The following is a 23,226-nucleotide window of genomic DNA, read 5'->3' as shown; positions in this document are numbered from 1 at the left end:
TTGTATTGAATTAACAGTGAAGTAGCTCCTATTTATAGTACAAATAAGAGTCAACTAAAGATGAGATAAAGGAAATGTCGGCATATCAAGTAAGTGGTGTCAATTGGCATGTAAATATGAATGTTATGCTGCCAGATATAAGAAATTATAGCAGGAGGTGACAACTCACAAGGTGATAGTGCTCCTAGGTTGACTATAATAAAGTAGACGTGTCTATCATTAATATGAACAAAGTTGATCACTACAATCCTTTAAACTTAACCACCAAGTATTAACATACAGGAGGTGCAACGAGATAAGGCTAACAAAACATATGCGGATATTTATTTAAAGCATGTACTTATTAATGATAATATCTATGAAAGTATAACATGTAATTAACAAGACAACCATATATAATCAGTTTAAATATGTATAAAGGTGGTGAGTCCCATATCATAATTTTAATTTTGACTTACTTTAGTTAAAATGAAATTATGAAGTAGCATTAACTTAGAAATGATATATTTTTTTTTCCTTGAGGTCAAATTGTGAATTTAAAGTCATAGAATGAAAATGCATGTTATAAAAAGTGTGTATTATTTTTTGGTGCATTTTCCAAAATAGAATGTTTTTTCGTAAATTTTGGTTCTAGAGGATGTTCAAATTGGGTCAACAGCCGAACGTGAGCAGCCAAGTCCAGTATTGCTCAATTTCCTTAGTTGTGATTTAGACTATGAGGGAAAATGTTCACATTACAACTATGGAACAAAATCTAAAGATGAAGAGCTGAGACGCGCAAAATCATAATTTGATTTTTTTTTCTAGTTTGACCAAGTGAAAGAAATACAAGATATGCATTTTATGGCGAATTGAATATCTAATGTTGGTTTTTTTTTATAAAAAAAAAATCTTTATTGTTAAAAATTGGGATTATGTTTGGTGCCCATTTAGCATTGATTATAAGGGAAAGCAGCTAATAAGGTGCTTTCATTTTCTAATTTTGCGGGAATCATTTTTGAAAATGTGATGGATTTAATGATTATGCGGGAATCAGTTCCAACAAAACTTTTAACAAAAAGTTTACCGAATGTCAAACTAACAAAAAGTTTACAGAATGCCAAACTAACAAAAAGTTTACCAAACGCCAAACTTCTTTCTCTCGCAGCAAATTTGATAGTGATTATTTTTACAACACAGCAATGTCAAACTTGCCCTTCATGTTGTTTAAGGGGCTGTCAGATTATACATTATCTTTTCATTAACAGAAGAGTTTTTTTTTTCTTCTCTCTTTGGCGAAGAAAAAAATAATATAAAAATATTTAATTTTAAGAAGAGTTATTTACACAAACACTCTCTCAGGATTTTAGTGTTTTCACAAAACTCCACGAACACCCTCTGAGGTTTCAATTTGTTTTTACAAAACCTATTTTCGTTGATTGTCTGTCCAAAAACTAATAATTTCATTGAGAAAAACTTATGCAAATACAAAATTAACCTCAATGAATATACATGCAATCTAATCTCAAAGACCAATTTTGTCTTTTGAACAAAATTTTTGTTGTGTGTATAAATTCATCAATAGAAAATGGGTGTTGTGAAACCAAACTGAAACTAGAGGGGTGTTCATGTAATTTCAAAAATCTTAGAGATTTTGTGAAAAAACTAAAAATCTCAAAAGGGGTATTAGTGTAAATAATTCTTTTAAGAATAATAATTTCTTTTGGCACTCACTAGGTATAATAATTTTTCTTCATCATATATTTCACAAATGATGGATTAGATCAGAACAAGAGAAAGCCTCGAGCATTGTGATTATTAATTTTTTTGGTCAATGACCATTGTGATTATTTAATAATTAAGATTTGATTAAGAAACCCCGGCCCCCTTCTTACTCGACCATGCATAATATTCTTTTGACGCCAAATTTCTACCTGTCTCGCAAATGGTTGAAATTCTTAAGCACGCGTCCGAAAAGAAAATCTCCACTTCATATGCGCATTCATTAGAATAATTAATTATTTCTTTGGTCAACCACTAACAGTGCTACGCGGCCGTTGGATGAGCAAAGACTCATCGGACGGTTTAACAAAAGTCCCCCCAGTCCCAACCCAAAATAAAGCAAAGAATTTCACTCGCTAAAAAAAAAGATGTCAAACCCGGCAAACGAAAAACGAACCGGAGACGAAACGTTAGTCACCTAGCGGGCCCCACCCGGCACCTAGGTTCCTGCTCTATCACGTTTACTTCGTCGTGGTTGTCAAAGATTTTCAAATTCGTGGGCCCCCCACCACCAGCCACCACCAGCGGATTTCTAATTCATACATGAAACGTAGCGTTTAGTTTGGAATTTGGGTTTATGTATTGCGTGGAAGGATGAGGAAAGTTCTGAAATTGGTCAAATACTCGTGATGAGAAAAAAGAATAACAATAAGCGTTTTCCATGTTTGCATTTGCTCATCAAATTGTAGAGAGTAGACCAACTAGCCTTTGACTCTAAGTTTTGCAACAGAAAAATAAAGTCAATTCACATTAAAGTCTCTTCAATTATCAACACCAAACCAAGAAAGGAAATAGTTTATTCATTGACAAGTTTACAAGTTTAACAGTGCTTTTAGAATGATTAAAAATACGTTAAAATAACCAATGGGGTCTAATCGAATGAAAAATAGCATTGATTTACAAATTAGTAATTTCAGATTCGAATCCCTATAACAATCTTGATAATATTAGTGTGTATGTGAGAGAAGGACGCAAGCAGGGGCGGAGTTATTCATAGGCCTGAGATGGCCTGGGCTCCCACCATCTTCTCACCTCTTTGACTATATAAAGAGTATAGTATAAGATTGCACAAAAAATCCCATAGTTTTAAGCTTGTGGCACCCCCAAATACCAAACTCTACCTCCGCCACTGGACGCAAGTTCTACGCATAATCGCCTAAGCTTACCTAGATAATTTTCAATCATTAATCTATAGGTTTTATGATAGATCCTACACACATCAACATTTTATAGCCAATTATAAAAATGTACAACTAGGTAAAGGCTAAATACATAAGATGGTGGAGTTACTTTTGTTTGCTTTGTTTATTTGCAACTTGCAAACATATGCATGATGGTTATTGTTTTGTTCTTAATGATTATTGTTTATTGGGTTGAAGACTGCTGGATTCAAATGTGCTTTGGATGAACAAGTCAACATAAGCAACTGAGAACGCCTTTGGCCTTTGCCCACCTACAAAAATATACTGCCAGAATAATCTTTTATTCACTGTGAGCAAGAATCTTTACTGATTACTTTTGCACAAAAACCAATTTGGCTTGGACTTTTTCAACCCTAATATTCCACAAACAAAACCACCCATTTGACATTGCGAATAAATCACATTTTATTTCTTGTATGAGTAATATTTTACTTTAGATTAATCTAAATTACAGAAAAAAAGTAATTCGAATTCGGATGCGGAGTTAGGAACACATCTGCTCTATCAAACTTGACTTAAGCAAATAATAAATCACATATTTAACTCTAAATGATTCTGAAACAATCTGCAATTAAAATAAGAGATATGGTAATCTTCAAGAAATTGAGGATTTGACCATTTGATTTCCCAAAAATTGAAAAAGCCAGTCAGTGCGTTTACAGGCAGAAACCCCTTTGCCAGACTGTGGGGCCCATCACCAGCTCCTTTAGACCTTAATAGCTCCTATTTTATCTTCATGTCATCATGTGCCATGCAAAATTAAATTTAGAAGAAAAAAATCCAAACCAATCTCCACCGTTGGATCAAACCTTTGACTTTTACACCCACTTTCCATTTCTTTTATAACCCCCCCACTCCCTCCTCTCAGTCTCCCCCAATTCGAAACCCATCCTCCTCTCTTTAAGCCTCCCTTGATTCTCTCTCTCTTCAAAGCCAAGCCAGCATCAATGGCTATTGATCTCGTCGGGTTCTCAAGGATGGACGATCGGACGGCCATGGAAGAAGCAGCCTCCGCCGGCTTGCAGAGCATGGACCACCTGATCCGCGTCCTATCGAATCAAAACCCATCCCAAACCCAAACCCAAACCCCCCTCGACTGCCGAGAAATCACTGACTTAACCGTCTCCAAGTTTAAGCAGCTCATCTCCGTCTTGAACCGGACCGGTCACGCTCGGTTCCGCCGCGGACCGGCCAATCAATCCTCCACCCCGGTCCAACCGGTCCAACCCAAGCCTCAGACAACCTCGAGTGCTTTTTCTGTCCCTAAGTCCAACAACGACGACTCTCTCACTCTATCCCCGCCAATCTCCACGACGTCGTCGTTTTTGTCCTCCATCACAATCGGAGACGGCAGCGTTTCGAACGGTAAAGCCATCTCGTCAATTCTCGCGCCACCGGCGCCGGCTTTCTCAGCCGGGAAACCTCCTCTCTCCCAATCTCACCGGAAACGGTGCCACGATAACGACGTTGCAGCTAAAACGTCGTCGTCCCGCTGCCATTGCTCTAAAAGAAGGTACTGATTTTGTGCATTTTCAGCTCAAGATTTTTATTATTCTTTGAATTTTTTTATATATTAAATTAAATTAAATTAATTTCAATTATTTGCAGGAAGTCCAAGGTTAGGAGGACGATTAGAGTGCCGGCGATTAGTTCAAAAATCGCCGATATACCTTCGGATGAATTCTCCTGGAGAAAGTATGGTCAAAAGCCGATCAAGGGCTCGCCTTACCCGAGGTATTATTCTACTCTTTTAATCTGAGCCGCACATCGGGTTGAAGTTTTCAAAGTCAAAGTCAAACACAGATCTCAATGTTCTTTTTTCCTTTTATTAATTATATTTTATTTGCTTTTTTGTTTGCAGAGGGTATTATAAGTGTAGCAGCGTGAGAGGGTGTCCAGCGAGGAAACACGTGGAGAGAGCACAAGACGACCCCACTATGCTCGTCGTTACTTACGAAGGCGAGCACCGTCACCCTCACCCTTCCATCACAGCCGGTTCTGTGGGCCTTGTTTTCCAGTGAACCTGAAATCCGGTCCACATGTTGCGTCCATCATGACCGTTGAAAGCGCCCCGTGTCAAAGTGGCTGTGGCACTGCAAGGGATGTTAGTGTGCCGGAGCAGAAAGTCAAAGGGAAAAAATATCCAATGTCAAAATCAAATATACGGTGTAATGGGAATGGGAGTGGTTCGATGTAAATTATGAAAGAAAGAAGGGTGAAAGTGAAAGTGAAAGAAGGAAATGGAATATAATTTTGTTGGTACTTTTGAATATTAGATATATTGAATTTATTTATTCAATTTAATCAAATCTTTTGATACGAAATTTATTGTTGGTGGATGGAGAATTAGATTCTTCTGGTTCAAATCTTTGGTTGCACGCGCAAAAAGTCAAAAAGAGTGGGGTGTGAGGTGCGCGTTAGAATAATAATCTTCTGTTTTTGTTTAATTTTGATGTCGTGTTATGTGCAGAAAGTCAATGGAGTTATTCGTGGGTGGGCCCACGCCAGCTAACGCATGTTTGGGTGTGTTCGTTGACTGTGAGATGTGGGTTTTGCTGTTTGTGTGTTGTGGTATCCAAAAGTCAATCAGTTGTATGATATTATGAAATGATGGGGTTTTGAGCAGTGATCAAAGTTTGGTTTTATGACTTATGACTTGGGAGGGACCAACGTTAAGGTAGGTAATGTGATGTTTGCGAATGCGTGGCAGGTCGATACGGTTTGTTGTTTCAATTATAAATGAAGTTGATTATGCATACATGACTTAACCAAGTTAACTAAAGCGAATGTGTTCCTTACTCTGCATCCAAGTTTGAATCCTCGCTATTCATAGTTTAGATTAAATTAAAGTAAAGATCTCGAGTCTCTATATTTAGCATTGGTGCACTTATACGCATTTAAAATAATCTTATTGTTAAAATTATACCACGTCAGCATAATTATATTAAAACCTTAGGCATTGGATCAATTGCCCGCATATGCATCCTCCATTGTCTTCATCACCTGGAAAACTCTAATTTCCGCTGCCTTTGCTTCCGCCGCCCCACCCCACCCCACCCCATCCTATCCTCCCTCGTCACCCACTTGCCCTTGTCATCTTCCATTATCTCCAAACCACCCACGACCCCTCCCCCAAAAGCAGATCTGAACATAGCAAAAAAACCAACTATATGAACAACTAAATTCTTGAGTGGATTAAATGACATTGGTTTGTGGGATAGACAAATACATACTTGGAGTTGAATAACGATTTACTAAATATCTCCGAAGCTTTTTCCTTTTGGTAATCTACACAAATTGAAAGACCCATTAAAATCAATAGAAATTAAAAATAAAAATAAAACTTGATAATATAATTAGAATTTGAGAAGAAAAAAAAGCTCACAAGTAACTGGCTGGTCTGGTCGTGTTTCTGACCTAAGAAAAGAGAAAAAAGGCTTAGGTTTATTGATTTACACAAGAAGGCAATATATAATTATAATAATAATTCTAATTCTTTTGAGAATGAGTTAGTGTATGATTTTAGGATATTTGGCTGGTCAATAGGGCCCACGCTGAAATATACTTTGGCTACTGGACTTTGCCACTTCATATGGTCAAGGACTTGGGCTTTCTTGTGGATTTCTTGTTTGGCCCATATGAGTGTGCCTCTGCCTCTGGTGGCACACCTACGCAAACAACACGAAAATAATCCCACAGCCAACCCCGAGCCGCTGCTGGATGAATTTTCTAAGGTAGAACAAACAACTAGTATGTCCTTTAGTTGGATAACATCTATTTTTTAGGAGTACAAGAAAAATAGATATCTTTTTGCTGGATAAAAAATACTTGAATTCACTGAGGAAAAGATGAAAGAGTAGGAAATATAAGTCAAGCAGGTAACGTACGTAATTACAAACTTCACATTTAGAAATCCATAGAACTACAAAAACCCTCTTAACCAAAACTTACATTAAAAATGCAGAACCATAACAAAGTAAAAGTAAAAGAGACAAACATCATTTTGGAAGATGAGGCCGGTAGTACATGAAAAATGTTAGTGTATCATTATATTGGGATATAATTGATGGACAATTAACATCTGAAGATGGACTGGAGCAACTACTATTGACTTTTGATGAAGTTATTTTCCGGAGTTCATCTTTGGTTATAACTCAAAGAACATAACAAATTAACATAATCTTGTATTGTCGCATCATAAATCAAGAGTTGTGATTTCCCCACTCCATTTTATAACTAAAAAAGGAGTGTAAGTGGATAAAATTAGAGTGAAAAATCATTACCCTAAATCAAACCAGGATCAAATGCTTTATTTGAATTGATGTGACCAGTTCCCATGTCAAAAGGTGACGCATTTACATGATCATCCCCATGCCTATATGCTCGGATTGGATTACGAGTGTTATCCAATGTGTCTGCAGTGGTCATAATAGCCGAGTTAATACCAGTAACGCTCCAATGTGTCTGCAGTGGTCATAATAGATTAGAAACTTACAAATATATACATGAGATGAGAACAATGATTTACTTATATGAGAAAATAAGGATGAGTATCTAGAAGTAAGAAAAAATTGAAAATATAAAGCAAACGTTATGGTAGGGCGAAAAGTCTAGACCAATTTACGTCTCTCTCATCACAAGGAGGGTCAAATCTCACAACAACAACAAAAGGGTCAAATTTGTAGTTAGACAACCTTTAGCTTCTATGAAATAAATAATGCCAAACCGTTTGATAAATTTGAGAAGTTAACTTGCTTTATTTTATTATTTTAACCTTCAATATATATTTTGTATAACTTTTAATATAATTGTCAAATGTTTTCACCAACAATGATGAAGTTGTGGTTTTATATATTTGTGTAGATGCAATAGAGTAATTTTTTAATTTATACATATTGACTCTATATCTTATTTGTTGGAATTAAAATAAATTTAAGTTTAAAAACCTATCGACCTTAGACCATCTCCAATGCATATGGGGCTAAACTCAAATTTTTCTCCTAAAAAATACAAATATTCATGTATTACTTGGACAAAAATAATTTTCTCGAAACTTTTGAATTCATAACTTTATTGGATTTTTTTGTAATAAAAAAAAATTACAAGCAATAGTCTAAACTAGGGATTGGGCATTTGTGAACAGTGAACCGGCCAAACCAGATTGATCAATCCGGTTAATTTTTTTATCTCTTTAATATAAATTTCAGTGGTGAACCGGATCAAATCTACCTAACTGGTCCAGTTCACGATTCCAGAATCTAATGACTGCCAATTCACCTAAACCAAATAAGTCGCATATAAATACCTGAAAATTTAAAGGTTGGAGAGCCAAGAGGAATCTAAACTCTAACCTCCACCACCCTTTAAAACTTCCCATCACAACACGAGACCAACTTGAGTTCTTGTGTAATAATTACAAAACTAGTATATTAAAGGCTTCTTAAAACGATCACACACACACACACAAAAAATTAAAAAAAAGGGCTTCTTAAAGAATTTTTTTATAAATATATTAAAAGAGTAATGCTACACTTACCACATTTATATCCCACATTTTCATATCACCTTATGTTGCAGATGAAGTGGACAATCATATCAATTAAAAAGTGTCAATAAATCATAAAAGATAAGAAAACGTTAAATTAATTTTAATTGATATGTTGTCCACCTCATCTGCTACATAAGGTGGTATGAGAATGTGGTATACAAATGTGATAATAGTAGCATTATTCATATTAAAATAGTTAGGGTTAAAACTTATAATCTTAACCTAACCTACTCATCTTCATCATTCATCAGTGGTCACTCTCTCACTCACTCTTTCCACACCCTCTGTAACTCTATATGTCATTCTCCCTCCGTCTCTTCTTAGCGTTTCTCCTTGTCCTCTCTCTCTCTCTCTCTAAATCTCTTCTTCTCCTCTCTCCTCCTCCCTCCGTCGCCGTTGTTGCCTCATGGCTAGATCTGTGAAGACCCGTATTTTAAATGGATAAAAGAAGAATATTTATCTTTTGGATAAACTTAGATGATATTATCTTTTTAAGATATTTATCTTTTGGATAAAATTAGATGATCTTATCTTGTTAAGATACTTATCTTTTGGATAAACTTGGATGTTCTTATCCTTTTAATATTGAAGTTTATCATATCCCTATAAACACTATAAATAGGAGCATAACCTTATAGTTTCAAAACATGAGAAATTAGAAAGAATGAGAAAGAGCGGTGATGAAACTCTTGGAGCTTGGTTTGGGTGATAGTACATGCTAGGTAGATGGGTTGAGCTAGGGAGCTTGGTTTGGGTGATAGTATAAAGCTAGGTAGATGGGTTGTCTTGCTAATTCATTTTAAGGGCTCTCATTATCGAGGTGAGTGGTTTATGTAACGTGTTCTTGAAGTTCTTATTTTGTGATAAAATATGAAAACCATGAATTATCGTGGATTTGTTCTATTTACAAATATATCTCTATTTCAAGTCAAGCATATCTAATTTTGGAGCAATCTTTCACACTATATATTGATATGAATATTTGTGAAGTATGTATTATTCATAGAACATGAGAACTTTAATGTTGGGGTATTTGAGGAATAGATGTACCATACGGGGACATAGAGCAGTAAGGCCAATAGGGGTCACATGGTTGGTTATATGCTATGAAGGATATCCGAGATATGAAGGGATGATGTGATATGATCTGGATTAGTGTATTTTTTCATGATATTTTTTAGAGTGTGTAAAATGGCATTGCTTGACTGGCATATTACATAATCTACTCATTGAGCGGTGGTTGATCATCCCTCATCCCGTTTAAATTTTCAAATGAATTAGTGGGCAAGACAAGGACTAAATCGGTTGAGGCTGAATTAGATGAGAGTGATAGAGCTTTATTTATTTATTGTAAAGTTGTAAGATTTTGGATATATTTTTATAAGAGAAGTTTATTTTAAATTCATGTTTCGGCTTCTTTTTATTTTATTTTACTTTCTCACGCACCGGGAGCGGGGTTTCCACCGACCCGGGTTCGGGGCGTGACAAGATCTAGCCAAAGCTAGTTCATTCCACGCCTCTCTCTCTCTCTCTCTCTCTCTCTCTCTCTCTACTAGTTTCCCCATCAACGCCGCCACCAATTTTCTCGGTGAAATCGAACCAACCTACACCAATTTCTCAGTGATTCGAAGGCGTTGGTTTAATGCATCGTTGGCTCGGCTTCGGTTTTGATTTGTGTGACTTATTGTCTTAGTTTACTCCTAGGGTGAACAGTTTAAGATTACATATTCACTACATCATCTTGTAAACCCGATAAGTCTTCACTAGGGTAGGTTCAAGTCCAAAAGACACCTCTCTCGATGCAATTCTCATATGATTTTCTCTCTTAGGTCTTTACACTTATTTTCTATTCAAATGTGGAGTATTATTGGAGTTTGAATAGAAAACTAGTGCTTGTCTTAGTCCCCCGTTGGTTGAGCACAAGAACTTAACACACTTTATAAGCTTTAGTCCATTTCTATTATTAAAATGGATTGGACTTGGGTTGGCTGCAATTAGGCTCATAGCTTGGGCCTTGAGCATTGACTTTTGGCCCAAATTCAATAAAAGCATTTTTCTGTAGTTTTGGTCTCAAGACAAAATAGGCAGAACCCTGAGTCCTCACATTTCTGCAGATTTTGTCTCATGACGAAACTGGCAGAAATTTGAGCCCTTATATTTTTGCATATTTGGTCACACGACAAAATTGGCAGAAATTTGAGTCACATTTCTACAGGGCTTTTGGGCTTTGATGATTACATTCAAAAATCATATTAAACCTATCTTTTTACAGCAATTGCAACTGCTCATGAAAGGTTATCTAGAGGTCATAGCCAACCATATTACAGAAGTAGGACTGAATCATCACGCATGAAATCACTCACTAATTGAGAGAGAAAGAACAAATACAGTTCGCCAGAGTTCAAAATTCAAGGGCCCGAATTTCAAATTGTTGATAGTTGTATTTTGGAGACAGACGCCTGCAGAACTACAAGGCACGAGTGTAGGCCGAAATTCTGTCTGTGCACATTGCATTTACAAGCCTCTATCAGTTTGTGGATATTGCATTTGCAAGCCTCTATCAGTTTGAGGATATTGCATTTGCAAGCCTCTATCAGTCAGTTTACTTCCCTTGCCCCATGCATGTACCCGTTTGGTTTTACAACTTTATAGAAATATGTTATATTTGTAGTTTGTTATGAATTTTGATGTGTAATCACAAGAGGCGAGACTTGTTGAGAGTAATCTTCTTGGCAAACCTCAATGAGGTAGGGTTTTAGATGGGTCAAAAGCATCTATAAGCCTATGATAGTTGATAGCATTGTTTGCCAACTCTTTGGAAGGGCTAAAAGCAGTGCAGTGGTGCCTCTAAAATATACGTCCAACACAAAGGCCCAAACAAAGGCCCAAACAAAGGCCCGGTGCTGTGGTTCAATTTCTTCAAATTTGTTGGCCAGTGACTTCAAGATTCCATTTCAGTTCTGCTTTCAATTCGTTGAAGCAACGTTGTTGGTGGTATGAAATATATAGTTGATCTGCAGCAAGCAAGCAGAAAGCAGCATACACATGTGATGCTGGCTTTGGCTTTGCCCTATATAAAATTCAATAAATAGTAGCTTTAATGAGATGGATCATGTGATTTCACCAGCTTTCTGCAGTCTCTCTCTGCACTGCACCTATCTATATTATTTGTTTTGGATCTTAAGCAAGCAAACTGTACTTCATGATCATGACACAAGATAATCAATCTAGCCAGCTACTAAATTTTTCATTCAAATCTACCCAGTTTTTATTATTTATTTATTTATAATAATAAAAAAACCAATTATGAATTACTACCGTGGCTGTTTTTTTAATCACATTAATGGCTTACTAATACGCTTTTTCTACATTATATATCAAACAATACGAAACTGGGTGTGGCAGGCAGGCAGCTTCTATAAAAGAAAAGGCATAATTCGTATAAAATGTAATAATTTACACGGAAAAAAAGTGTAAAAACAGAAGAGCCACTTATGACGTATAGCAGGGACAACAAACAACATGAAAGGGTGAAAAAGAAAACATGGCCAACATGGTTTAGACAGAAGAAGAACCAAAAAAAAACAAAAGGCAAAAGTAACATGGCAGGATAGGCATGAGTGATGAGTGGAAAAAGGGAGGCACACACACACCCAAGATTATTATTGGTGTCTCTTAAGTTCCCCACTTTTTTCCTTCTCTCTTCTGCTTATTTTTTGGTGGGTAATAAGAGTTTTAATCCTCTCTTCTATTTATTTTTTGGTGGGTAATAAGAGTTTTAATCTTTTTCAGTATTTTTATTATACGAGCGATATTGACAGAGAGAAAATTCGAACACAGAACCTCAGATATCTACACTTCAACTACTTGAGCTAGAAGCTGCTTTCTAATTTCCTCGCTCAGAAGGCTGCGTTGTTGCCACTTTAAACATCTCTCTCCTACACTCACTGCCCATTTCTTAATTAATTAATATTTGTTTGTCTTTTTCCCACCCTTCCAACACCTTTCGGTTCCTGCCCTATCTCTTCATCATTCCCATCTGCAGTGTTGTTTACATGTTAGTGTGAGTCCGGCTGCCCTCCCATCACATCTCTCTCTCTCTCTCTCTCACTTTGATGCTTTGATGGTCATATGTATCTGCCTCTCCTTCAGCACCTTCATCATATCACCCTCTCGATTTCCTCAGCACGCCTTCTTTTACCTTTTTGTCCAAAGCAACAACTAACCCACAATTTATTAATCAAAATAACCTAGCTCTTTCCTCACTACACAGCCAAGAAGATGAGATTTCTTCCCCAACCCAAAATGGGTTTTGCAACATCACCAGAAGAAGAAGATCAATTCCGACCAATTACGCCAATAAGAGTTGTGGTTCCAAAACTACGACCTTTAAACAACGCAAAGGAGGATGAGGACGAGGACGAGGAGCTTTTGCTTTTGGAAGGTGACGTCCATGAACATGAAGAGTGCCACACACCCAAGTCACCTGCAGCTCACGTGACCTTGAAGCAACCGCCGGTGTGTCCACCAGCACCGAAGAAACCAACCCAAGCTAGAAGAAAACTGAGGCCACGGCCTTCACAAGGGTTTTTTAAGGTTCCAGACGATCTTACTTCGGTGTTTATGGCAATGCCTAGCTCTTCTAATCCTGCCAAGAAGAAGATGAGAGCCAGTTAAGATCAATCAATCAATCATTCATGATATATATGCTTGTAGTTATATATATTGAGATTAAAATTTTACACCTCTTCTTCATCCCTTTTGTTAATTTTCAACCCAATTGTTATTAGCAACAACAATTAATATAACCGCTGTAAATGGAAAATGTTTTTAATGATGCATTAATTTGTTTTCAGTTTACTATTTAAGCCCGACATCCATTATTATTTCTTTTAACTTTACATTCCTCATGGTTCCATTCCAATAAGGTACAGAATAGCCGTGGTTAAATCTTATAAGTCACGAATGCACAGTAATCGTGGCCATTACACACCATTAGACATTGTGCTTCACTCTCTCTCCTTCGCGAGACACTTGATGACTTGTTGCGAGAAAATATCAAAGTTTCTTTTTTGTCTTGGCTAATACTAAAGATTGACTTTACTTTGGAAATTCGAAAGGAAACCTCAAAGTGGCCTTTCTCTCGCACTGACTGTCTCTCTCCTCTCCCTCTAAGCAAACCGCGACTTTTGCCTTCTTTTTTCAGTAGTGCACATACACAAATTTGTGGCCTGCTATGCATCTATGACACTGTGAAACAAAATTGTGAAGCATTTCCTGAAATTTGGTTTTTTTGAACAATCCTCATCGGAAACCATTTTAACCATTTAAAAGCCAGACTGTCTCCTTCAAAAAATAAAGATAAAAATTAAAATTAAAATGGCTGAACGGACGTCATGACCGTCTGTGCTAGTTCACTGAAAAAGCCAATTGCGCCTAAATAAAATTTACGTTCTTACAAATTATACATAAATTTTGGAAATACAAATTAGACATAAAGGGAGGCCCGACACAAAAGTCTAACAGTACAATAGAAAATATGAGATCCCAAAACAACAGAAAATGAAAGGGGGTTTAGAAAAACACAACAGAGCCCGAACTATTTATTTGCACCAGGAGAATATTTTGAAACACCCGTTCCATTATTATTTTATCCCAAACTTCCCATTTTACCCCTAATCCGTCTCCGAAAACAACCTGTCACGTAGTATTCTAGTATCATACAATAATTTCTCCCCAAATGGCTCAGTAATAGCTTGGGTTCCTATCATTACTCCCCCAAATTTTGATAAGTCAAATTGAATTTTATTGTAATTTTTTTGGCAAGTGAGTTGAAGCAGGAAACATAAGAAACCACAAAAGTTGAAGCATCTTCTGCAATTCTATCTTAAATGTTTTTCACAGGAGTGTCATAATCTATATATACCCTGCGCCAAAAGATGATCAGCCAGACAAAAAACAAAGAATTGGAATACCTAAACAAGAAAGCTGAGTTGGTGATATGTGTTGTAAACAAGTCTGCAAACTAACAAACAAACTAATACTAGTGTTACCATACAAATACAATGATTAATTAGAATGATCAATAAGGCCAGTGTAAAGGAAGGAGCATAACTTCACTTTGCTTTTGATTACACCAGAATTTGATTTATATATATTGAAAATATAAACAAGGAAAAATCATGATGCATTCTCAAAAGAAAATATAAACATCATGCAACAGTATGCTGATAAGAGGGATTAAACCATCAATGTTTACTACTTGAAGCCTCATTGGTGTGGAAGGATATTTCTCATGGCAAGTTGAAACAACACCAAACACCAAAAATTCCGTTCAGTCAGTCAGCTTCTATGTTTTACACAATACTCACCTCAGATATGTGGCAAAAATACAAATAAAGTTATTTCGACTACTGAAACGAAGGTGGTTTGTAATGATATGAGTTTAAAATATTCTGCAGACTAGACTAACAAACAAACTACGGTTGTTACAGTAAACCCAACAAGAATCATTACGAATATAATAAGCCTTGTAGTCTAAAGGAGCTCATTAGCAAATTCGCCATTGTGTTAGGACCCAATACCATTTGGGCCTAATACTCTCTACACCCCACGTTCGATTGTACCATTTGGCACCAAACCACCCGATATTTGGTTTGGTGGTGTCAGTCACTGTCAGTTCCAATTTGGGATGGATGGGAAGAAATCCTCAGATTCAACCTTCGATTGTTTCATTGCGTTCTTGTTAAATATTCGAATGTATTTAACTGGTATAGCCGCTCGGCTATACTAAATATTTTAATATATTTAACGAGTATAGCCGGGCGACTGTGCTTTTAAAAGATTCGAATGTATTTAACACGTATAGCCTATTAGAGTATAGCCGCCCGGCTATACTATTAAAACCATGGTTCAGGGTTGGCGGGAATATGTGTATATATATACCTAACACTTTTAATCTTCTTTGAAGTCCCAATTTATAAATTAATAGAGGAGAAATTGTTAAAATACTAAAATAAGCGATGCTGACTGCAATTCTATCTTAAATGTAAGCACTGCTGCTGACTGCAATTCTCAACTTCTATTTTTTTTTTTACTCACACAACTACGAACTTGATAAAGGCGAGTTGTAGTGATATGCATTGTAAACAAGTCTGCAAAGCAAACTAAGAAACAAACTACCAATTAAAAAGAAAAAAATTCATTAAAATGATCATCCCCTAACTCTGTGTGGGGCGCCAATTAACTCTGATCATCTTTTGTTGATTTGACAACCAGATCGCGAGACCCTTCACTGCTTAAAAGTTTCCTCTTCTTAGAGGTGGAGGGGACTTGGAAATAACAGGATCAAGAAGACAAAGGCTCCCGACACCACTAACTGCCAGTTTAGATACATGGGGATGACCACGAAATTGAACTTGTTTGAAACTCTTTTTCTTTAAATCATACCAAAAGAAGACAGAATTGTGGTACTTGTACGTCAAAAGGACCATTTCTCCGTTCTTTGACAACACCAGCGGTTTGAAAGAATGAACATTCACCCAAGGCACAGCTTCTGGCTCAATAGAGAAAAGCAGGGTCCAAGATTCTGTCATTCCATACTCCTTCATAACCCAAACATCATGTGCGGCCCCGAAACGATCAACACACAGACATAAGCAGCCCCCCAAGACCTCCAAAGACAGCGTAGGCGTATGCATGTTATACACGTCATCCAGATCGACCAGGGTGGAAAACTGGCAATATTCCTCACTGGCAAGAGTAAGAGTTTGAATTATGTGCGGGGTTTCATCTAACACCGGGTGCATTAGCCAATTTAGAGCACCGCTGAAGAACACGATATAATCCGAATGAAAATCAAAATTATTGCAAGGCATGTTTTGGATCCTTTTCCATGAGTTAGATTTCAGGCTATAAATATGAACTTGACGACTCTCGGTATAGCAATCCACTATTCCCACAACTTTATAGTCATCATGAACAGAATCGTACCCGAATCCATAGTAAGCAAGTCTTTCAAATCGCGGCCTCTCAAAGGTTGGGAAGGGAATCTTCTTCAACTTTTGAATTGACGGGTTCCACAAAGCAATTTCCCAATCGACATAGTTGCGTATGCAAACCAGACCATGAACAGAGTTGCCCAATATGTGTGTGTAATTGTCAGCGTATTTGAACGGCTGCTCAGTTCTCAAGGCGGCCCCGATCGTCTCGTTGTCGCTAAAGGCCAATGAAAAGAAACCTGACGGAGCGTCTTTGGGGTTATCTGACCAAATTAAAATGGATAGAGGAGCAGAGTTGGTTTCAATGGAGCGTTGGAGTTATTGGTTTCAATGGAGCGTTGTAATGACTCATATCGTATGAAATCACTGGTGAAATGATGTAGACTAACATCTTACGTCATAAACATATAGTTTAGATTAACAGCGCCAAAACCCTTCATCACAAAAGGGGCTATGCATTACAATAAATAGAGACATACGCGTGCTTGTAATAATTTTTTTCCTTATCCGTTGCATGGTAATCTAAAGCTAAACTGCACTGGGAGAATGGCCTTCTAGTCTCATGCACAGCCAGATGTTGGCACCGAGGACTGAATTTGTTTGGTAAAAGCCAAACCAATCGAATGAGGCTTAGGATCCACGCAAGCCGGCGTCACTGCCTCCAACTTCCCAAGAAATTTGTGGTCCGTCTGAGTTGGGAACCTTCGTCTTTGTGGTCACGAACTTCATGAATGGATCCATGGATTTCTTCTACATCATGGGAATGAGGAAAGGGAATGTTTTCTTAACCAGTTCTGAGGAAATATGTCCATGATAAGTTGTAAACTATGTCACTGTTCGACATTGCAAATTATACATAGCAATTACGGGAGGAAAGATAAATTTTCCTCACTCAACATACACTCAAGTGACACGAATTAAAAGTACAACCATGACGAATACACATGTCATTACAAACATTACAAGCCATGTGAAACACGTAGTTTTGGACGTCTTCGAGTATATATCCGCCGCCCGTGTAGTGGCATGGCCAGTGCTTGCCAAGCTACTTTCAACAGCCTTCTCTGTAGAATCAAGTATCTGCACACAAGCCATAACTAAGTTATGAGACCAAAAGATATGTTATTCCATCAGCTATGAATTGACATCTAAGACACACCAGAGAGTAGGCATTTATCACAACAATCAGTTTTTGAAGTAACACAATGTTGCATTATTGCTTGGAACCTTTTTCCTTAATTTTGATACGTCTGACAATAAAGGTTTTCTCTCGGGGCACTGCACAGTCAATTTAGGTTTATTTGAGTCCTAGCATATGTTTTACGCAGCTTCAATTTTTTCTGCTTCATGTAAGATATCTTATGTTTTATTACCATCATGAATAGCATAGATCAACATCTTATATAAGAATATGTAATGTGTTCTAACTTTTTCAGAGATCTTATGAAAGATACTCAGCAGCATATCCTTCTTTTCCTAGGTCTGATTGCTAAGCCAATCATCTTATTCTTCGACTTCTTCCTTTCTATTAATTCTCTGAACATGGAAACCAGATCAGATACCATCTTGCAGACCTCCCCAATCCCCTTTACTTTAAACTCTTCCTAAACAAAAAGTTAAATCAACTCTCCTATTACCACCTAAACTCCTCTTCAAATCTATTGGTTTTGGCCTAGGACTCTTTACAGTCCCAACCTTGGTTTCTTTGTTTAACATTTCTCTTTTCAAGCATTTCTCCTGATTTTCACACCTAAAATCAAAATATTTTTTCACCTTAGCTTCCCTTCATAAAGACTTCACCCTGGTCAGTATCACCCCTAAACACAAATCAAACCACAGCCTAAATACAAATAGTGCCGAGGTTACAAGATCTTGCATTAGATAAACTACAGTATCTTACCTTTTCAGTGTCTTTCAGAGAGTGACTCATCATGAGACTACTTTCTTTAAGTTGCCTTGCCAATCCCACCATTTCATCGGTCAAATCCTCTTGAAGCTTTCTGTCACAAGAGAAGAAAATTTATAAGAATCCTAAACAGAATGTAGAAAGCATATAAAATTAACATCTGAAATTTTAACAGAAAGATAGACTCTGCTTCGGTGAGTTATCTGGTTCAAGGTCATGTTGATTCAAGCCACCCTCTGTTGGCAGTGTTGTATCAGATATACATAGAGATCAACTCCGATGCGGATGGACTTGAAAAACATGCGTTGGACATGGACCTAGTTCCTTAATAAGGACTCTTAATAATGGCCAGGCTGGCGTTTGTAGGCCAATGTCTATTTTTAGGTAGACAAATGTAAAGAAATAAATTATAAAAATAAAAGCAATTAATCCCAAAGTACTCACCTGACTCTGTTGTTCCAGTTTTATCAGATGTTCCCAAAGGGGTATCGGTGTCATTTCCATTTGTACAAGAATCACGTTTTATTTATTCTTAAACAAGAACAAACTTATTTTTTTGGTTTATAAGGAAAAAGTAGCTTCATATGTAATTACATCACTGAGTCAGTTTATGGACCAACATTCTAGCACTCCTGTTTTCAATTTCATCCACAGTCTAGTTACTCCAGTTTAATAGGACAAATCGAGAAAGTATGAAAATACAAAGATAAGTAGAAAAAAAAATACCTATGCTTTTCAATGTGTGCTTGGGCTGCAGCATCCAGTTTGACAGGCGCTGAAGAATCAACACTAAGAGTCTCATGAGTTCCATCTTCGTTTGAGTAGGCCTATTTAACAAACAACACCAGTTAAAATAAAAACATGTGATCATACGAAAGAACACTAGCAAGCAGCTAGATGTAATCATAATGATCCTAACTATTGTTCACTTACACGAATCTCCTTCTCAGGCCTGGAGAAAGGGGAAACTGATTGTCTCCTGTATCAGAAGAGTTTGCTTTGACAGAAATTCTTGCAAGAGACTCCTGGGGTGCTTGAATATCAGGCTGGGAGTTTGCCCCAAAAAAAAAACACAGTTAGGAGCAATGAACTCCATATATTGCAAACATATACATATGTTATACGGAAATATTCTTTTGCCAGACTGTTAATCTGGACCCCTGATCAGGTGGATTCCTGCTTCCATATATGGTGCCAGATTGAAAATCTGCCATATAACATGGTAGAAATCTAGCAAGAGACATTATCCATATATTAAAGGTTTTCTCTCGAGATGATGACATAAACTGACACAACAAATTACATGTACTGATGCACTAAAGGAGAAATTTTCAGTATTTTATTGAGCATGAAATAGGTTGGGCCTAAAACTTAAAACAATCTCTAGAAATTGTTCCCTGCATAAAAACTAAAATGTCCAACCATCCATTCACAGAAGAAAAAAAAAAAAAAAAACAAAAAACAAAAAAAAAAAAAACAAAGTAATATTTAGGTGTTGTGCCAACAGTCTCCTCCCCAATTTGTATCAGCCTAACAATATTTTTCTTTCTCATACCTTGTCATATATAATTTCCAGATCTTCATACTAAACCCATTATTAGTAAATTGATTTTAAATTGTACATAACACTAAAGTTACTCAGAAAGCCCTAAATCTAAAGAACATTTTCCGATTTAACTGGTTTAAAGTGCAAAAAATCAACAATTCATCAAAAAGCGACAATATGATTTCTAGATCATATGTACTCACTGGTGGAGCAGCTAATTTGGAAGCAATGGCTTCAATCTTCTCTGAATAATCACTCAATACAGCCTTTGAAACTCTGTATATGGAAGCATAAATAAAAATTTCAATTAGTAAATTAAGAAACGTACAAGCTCTAAAGGCAGAGTATCAGAAAATACATATAAATAGAAAGGATGAAAATATTAAGACATAGCCACCATTAGGGCCCACCTTTAAAAATATAAAATATAAAAAATCACGCTCTACATTTACCAAAACATTAGTGATACAGATACTTCAGAATTTATTGTGGTAACGCCCGCACAAAGAAAAACTGTTCACACCTATAGTAAAACACCTCATCACAAAAAACTGTGCCCAGTGTCACTTACTCCCTAAGATCACGTACTACATGGGTACACCACAAAACACGCTGGTTACTCACTTTCACAGGTACACTTATGCAGCCCCAAACACTTATGTTTGTAGTTGCTCCTAGCAGGTTGTTTTTGCCAACTTTGAAGTTGTGTTTCAATAGAAAAAATGGTGCACGAGCTTTTCATTAAATAGGATAAGCATGGAGCATTGAGACTTCTAGAAAGAATTAGAAAAAATGAAAGACAAAACCAGAGGCAGCAATAATCCATATACATCTGCCACTTCCCAATGAAAAATCATACATCCAATCTATGAGTTGATAAGCAAAATTCATCTTATATATTTTAAATTGTTTCAAAATAAAAAATAAAAAATAAAAGGCAGGAAATTGTTTGTTCTGCATTGCAAATAAAAGAACATACAGTTCATAACTCAAAACATCACAAATGGCTAAAGAGAGAGAATAACTTATGACAATACAATATTCATTTGTACAAACTCGATCCACCCAAAATCCCTAAAACAATGAAAATACGCAAATGATATGAGAAAATGTCTCTAAAACTTAATATCAGTATAAAAGAATATTCACTCTAAACAGTGTTTGGAATGTTATATATTTCCAATCATGCCTACCAAAACCTTCTGATTGATTTGTAAAGTAGAACAAAGGAAGCATATTGGTACATGCATCAAATTGTTGAATAAATAAAAGTTAAAGTAAACCAAGGGGGAAAATAGAACACATACCAACCTTGGTAAGCCTTCTGGAGTTCTCTCTTCAGCTAGTTGTTCTACCTGTTCTCGTAAAGTAGCAATATACTGCAAAGTAGCAGCACTTATGTCATCCATAAAGGGTATACATCTCAGAAACACAAAAAACAAAAACTAGACTTCGTATAGAGACGAAAAATTTGGGGCAAATCAATTGTCTGAAAATGAAAAAAAGCATGTGACCTGTAATTTTATTAACAACATCCATATGAGAGGTGAGAGGACAAGGATCATACATGTACAAGTTTTGCCTGGTTTTGTTGCTGAGGAGCAGCTGCAAGCAGCCTCCTCAAGTTCACCTCTGTTTTACTGATTATCATCCCAAAATCCTACACCACCGAACAAACATAAAACAACTTAAGGTTCAATAATCAACCAATACCCAAAACTCTTAAGCTTTTGTTTCCAAAACAAAAAACAAAAATCTTCTTAAATATCATGTTCTTTTGATGACCAAGAAGCATATAAGAAGGCCCATGACAATGGCAAAATATTATAACTCATTAATTTTGTAAGAGAATATACAACCAAAACAAAAAAAGTTGTTTTCATTATCATACTGGGAACACATATAGAACAGAATTTGAGAATTTCTTTAAGCCTCTCAACTTGAGCACCCTCATAACTAAAACGTGAACACACATTTCCCAGGTACTTCTCACCAAGCAAAATGTGCACCAAGTAAAGATTCTAAGGAAAAAAACAAAACAAAACAAAACCAATTGCTTCCTTTGCATTCAAGCTAACCCCACAAACCGAATGAATCTAAACCTGACCTTGCAGAAACCCAAATTCAATTTAAGTTTAAACCATCAAACTGCTGATCTAAATCTTACAAGGCCGACCAAATATGTAAATCATACATTTTTGGGGGAATTAACCCCAAGATATTTGGAAATCAAAGATGGAAATTCGATGAAAACTCTAAAGTAAAACACAATTAGATCGAAAGGCGTCCAATTGGGTACCACTTCAATGCAAGCAATATTGGGTTACCAGCTCTTCTGTTTCACTCTTTTTCTAAATTCTACAAATTGGGAAAATAATGAAGTAATTTGGAAAGAAAAAACCTATTCAAAAGAAAATTATAATACCTGCCGATCAAGTATAGAAACAGGCTTTCAACTTACAGCGCAACAAAAATCGAGCGACACTCGCAAGAGCTATATCTCAACGTAGCCTCCTCCGTTTACGATTCTCAAACGGCAAAAAACCAGAACAGAATTGATCATGAAAGCTTTTGGTAGTGTTCGAAAATGAAGGAGGACACTCAGGAAAGCTCCGGCAGTCTGTTTTCTTATTTGGCAAAAAGTCACTTTTGTTCTTGTTTTTAAGTTTTAATTTTGTCAATTTTTTTCGTTGTAATTTTATAATTATAGCAATTCAAAGGCCGTTATGAAAGAAATTGACGAAAATTATGACATGTCCTTGCATTGCTACATTTTCATGACGAAAATTGTGACATATCCTTAAATTGCTACAATTATATAACCACAATGACAAAGTTGAAAAACACATGGACGAAAGTGAAAATATTGATAAATTACAGGGATCAAAATTAAATTCTGGCCTTTGAAGTTAAAGGGCACGAAAGGACAAAAATACCCCTCGCATGTGGGGCACATAATTAGGCCGTGAAAAAAATTGACGGAAATTGTGATTTGTCCTTGAATTACTATAATTATGATACTACACTGATAAATTGGCAAAATTGAAATAAGAAGGAAGATTATGGGGGTTTTAAAGCATGTAAATAGCTTTCAAATCATATAAAAAATTTGAGGAATGATGAACTATAGTTAGAGAAATCAAAGGTCATAAGTGACTATTTGAAGATATGATGTTTGAAATGCTTGTAGAATATTTCTTTAAATCTTTAAGTCGATTCACAGGACTTGTTTATATTCATTTGTTTTAGTCATAAGACACCAA

The 23,226-nt window shown here is 36.3% G+C and overlaps 2 protein-coding genes and 1 pseudogene across 3 annotated transcripts; 1 reads left to right on the top strand and 2 right to left on the bottom strand.

The window, feature by feature from the left end:
- Window positions 1–3,821: 3,821 nt before the first annotated feature.
- LOC103323621 (putative WRKY transcription factor 11) lies at window positions 3,822–5,287 on the top strand. The gene is made up of 3 exons (XM_089046307.1): window positions 3,822–4,476; window positions 4,572–4,697; window positions 4,825–5,287. Exons 1-3 carry the CDS (start codon window positions 3,911–3,913, stop codon window positions 4,982–4,984), a joined length of 852 nt encoding a protein of 283 aa, XP_088902433.1. The 5' UTR covers window positions 3,822–3,910; the 3' UTR covers window positions 4,985–5,287.
- A 10,286-nt stretch (window positions 5,288–15,573) lies between these two features.
- LOC148920024 (F-box protein CPR1-like) lies at window positions 15,574–16,826 on the bottom strand (the record flags this gene model as incomplete). The annotated part of the gene is made up of 1 exon (XM_089044520.1): window positions 15,574–16,826. A coding segment is annotated over one exon (1,017 nt), but the record flags the coding sequence as incomplete, so codon positions are not given.
- Window positions 16,827–17,275: 449 nt separating this feature from the next.
- LOC103323620 (uncharacterized) lies at window positions 17,276–22,690 on the bottom strand (annotated as a pseudogene). Its single transcript, XR_016124556.1, has 8 exons — window positions 22,425–22,690; window positions 21,531–21,623; window positions 21,275–21,342; window positions 20,167–20,239; window positions 19,347–19,463; window positions 19,144–19,244; window positions 18,412–18,511; window positions 17,276–17,591 (listed from the first exon to the last, which is right to left on the bottom strand). The product of XR_016124556.1 is annotated as an uncharacterized LOC103323620 (transcript).
- Between the last annotated feature and the right edge of the window lie 536 nt (window positions 22,691–23,226).

Source organism: Prunus mume, linkage group LG2 (genome assembly GCF_029339155.1).
Source record: "Prunus mume cultivar Tortuosa linkage group LG2, ASM2933915v1, whole genome shotgun sequence".
NCBI classification, from domain to species: Eukaryota; Viridiplantae; Streptophyta; class Magnoliopsida; order Rosales; family Rosaceae; genus Prunus; species Prunus mume.
The sequence above is the reverse complement of the archived record's forward strand: the minus strand, read 5'-3'. Positions and strand labels throughout refer to the sequence as shown.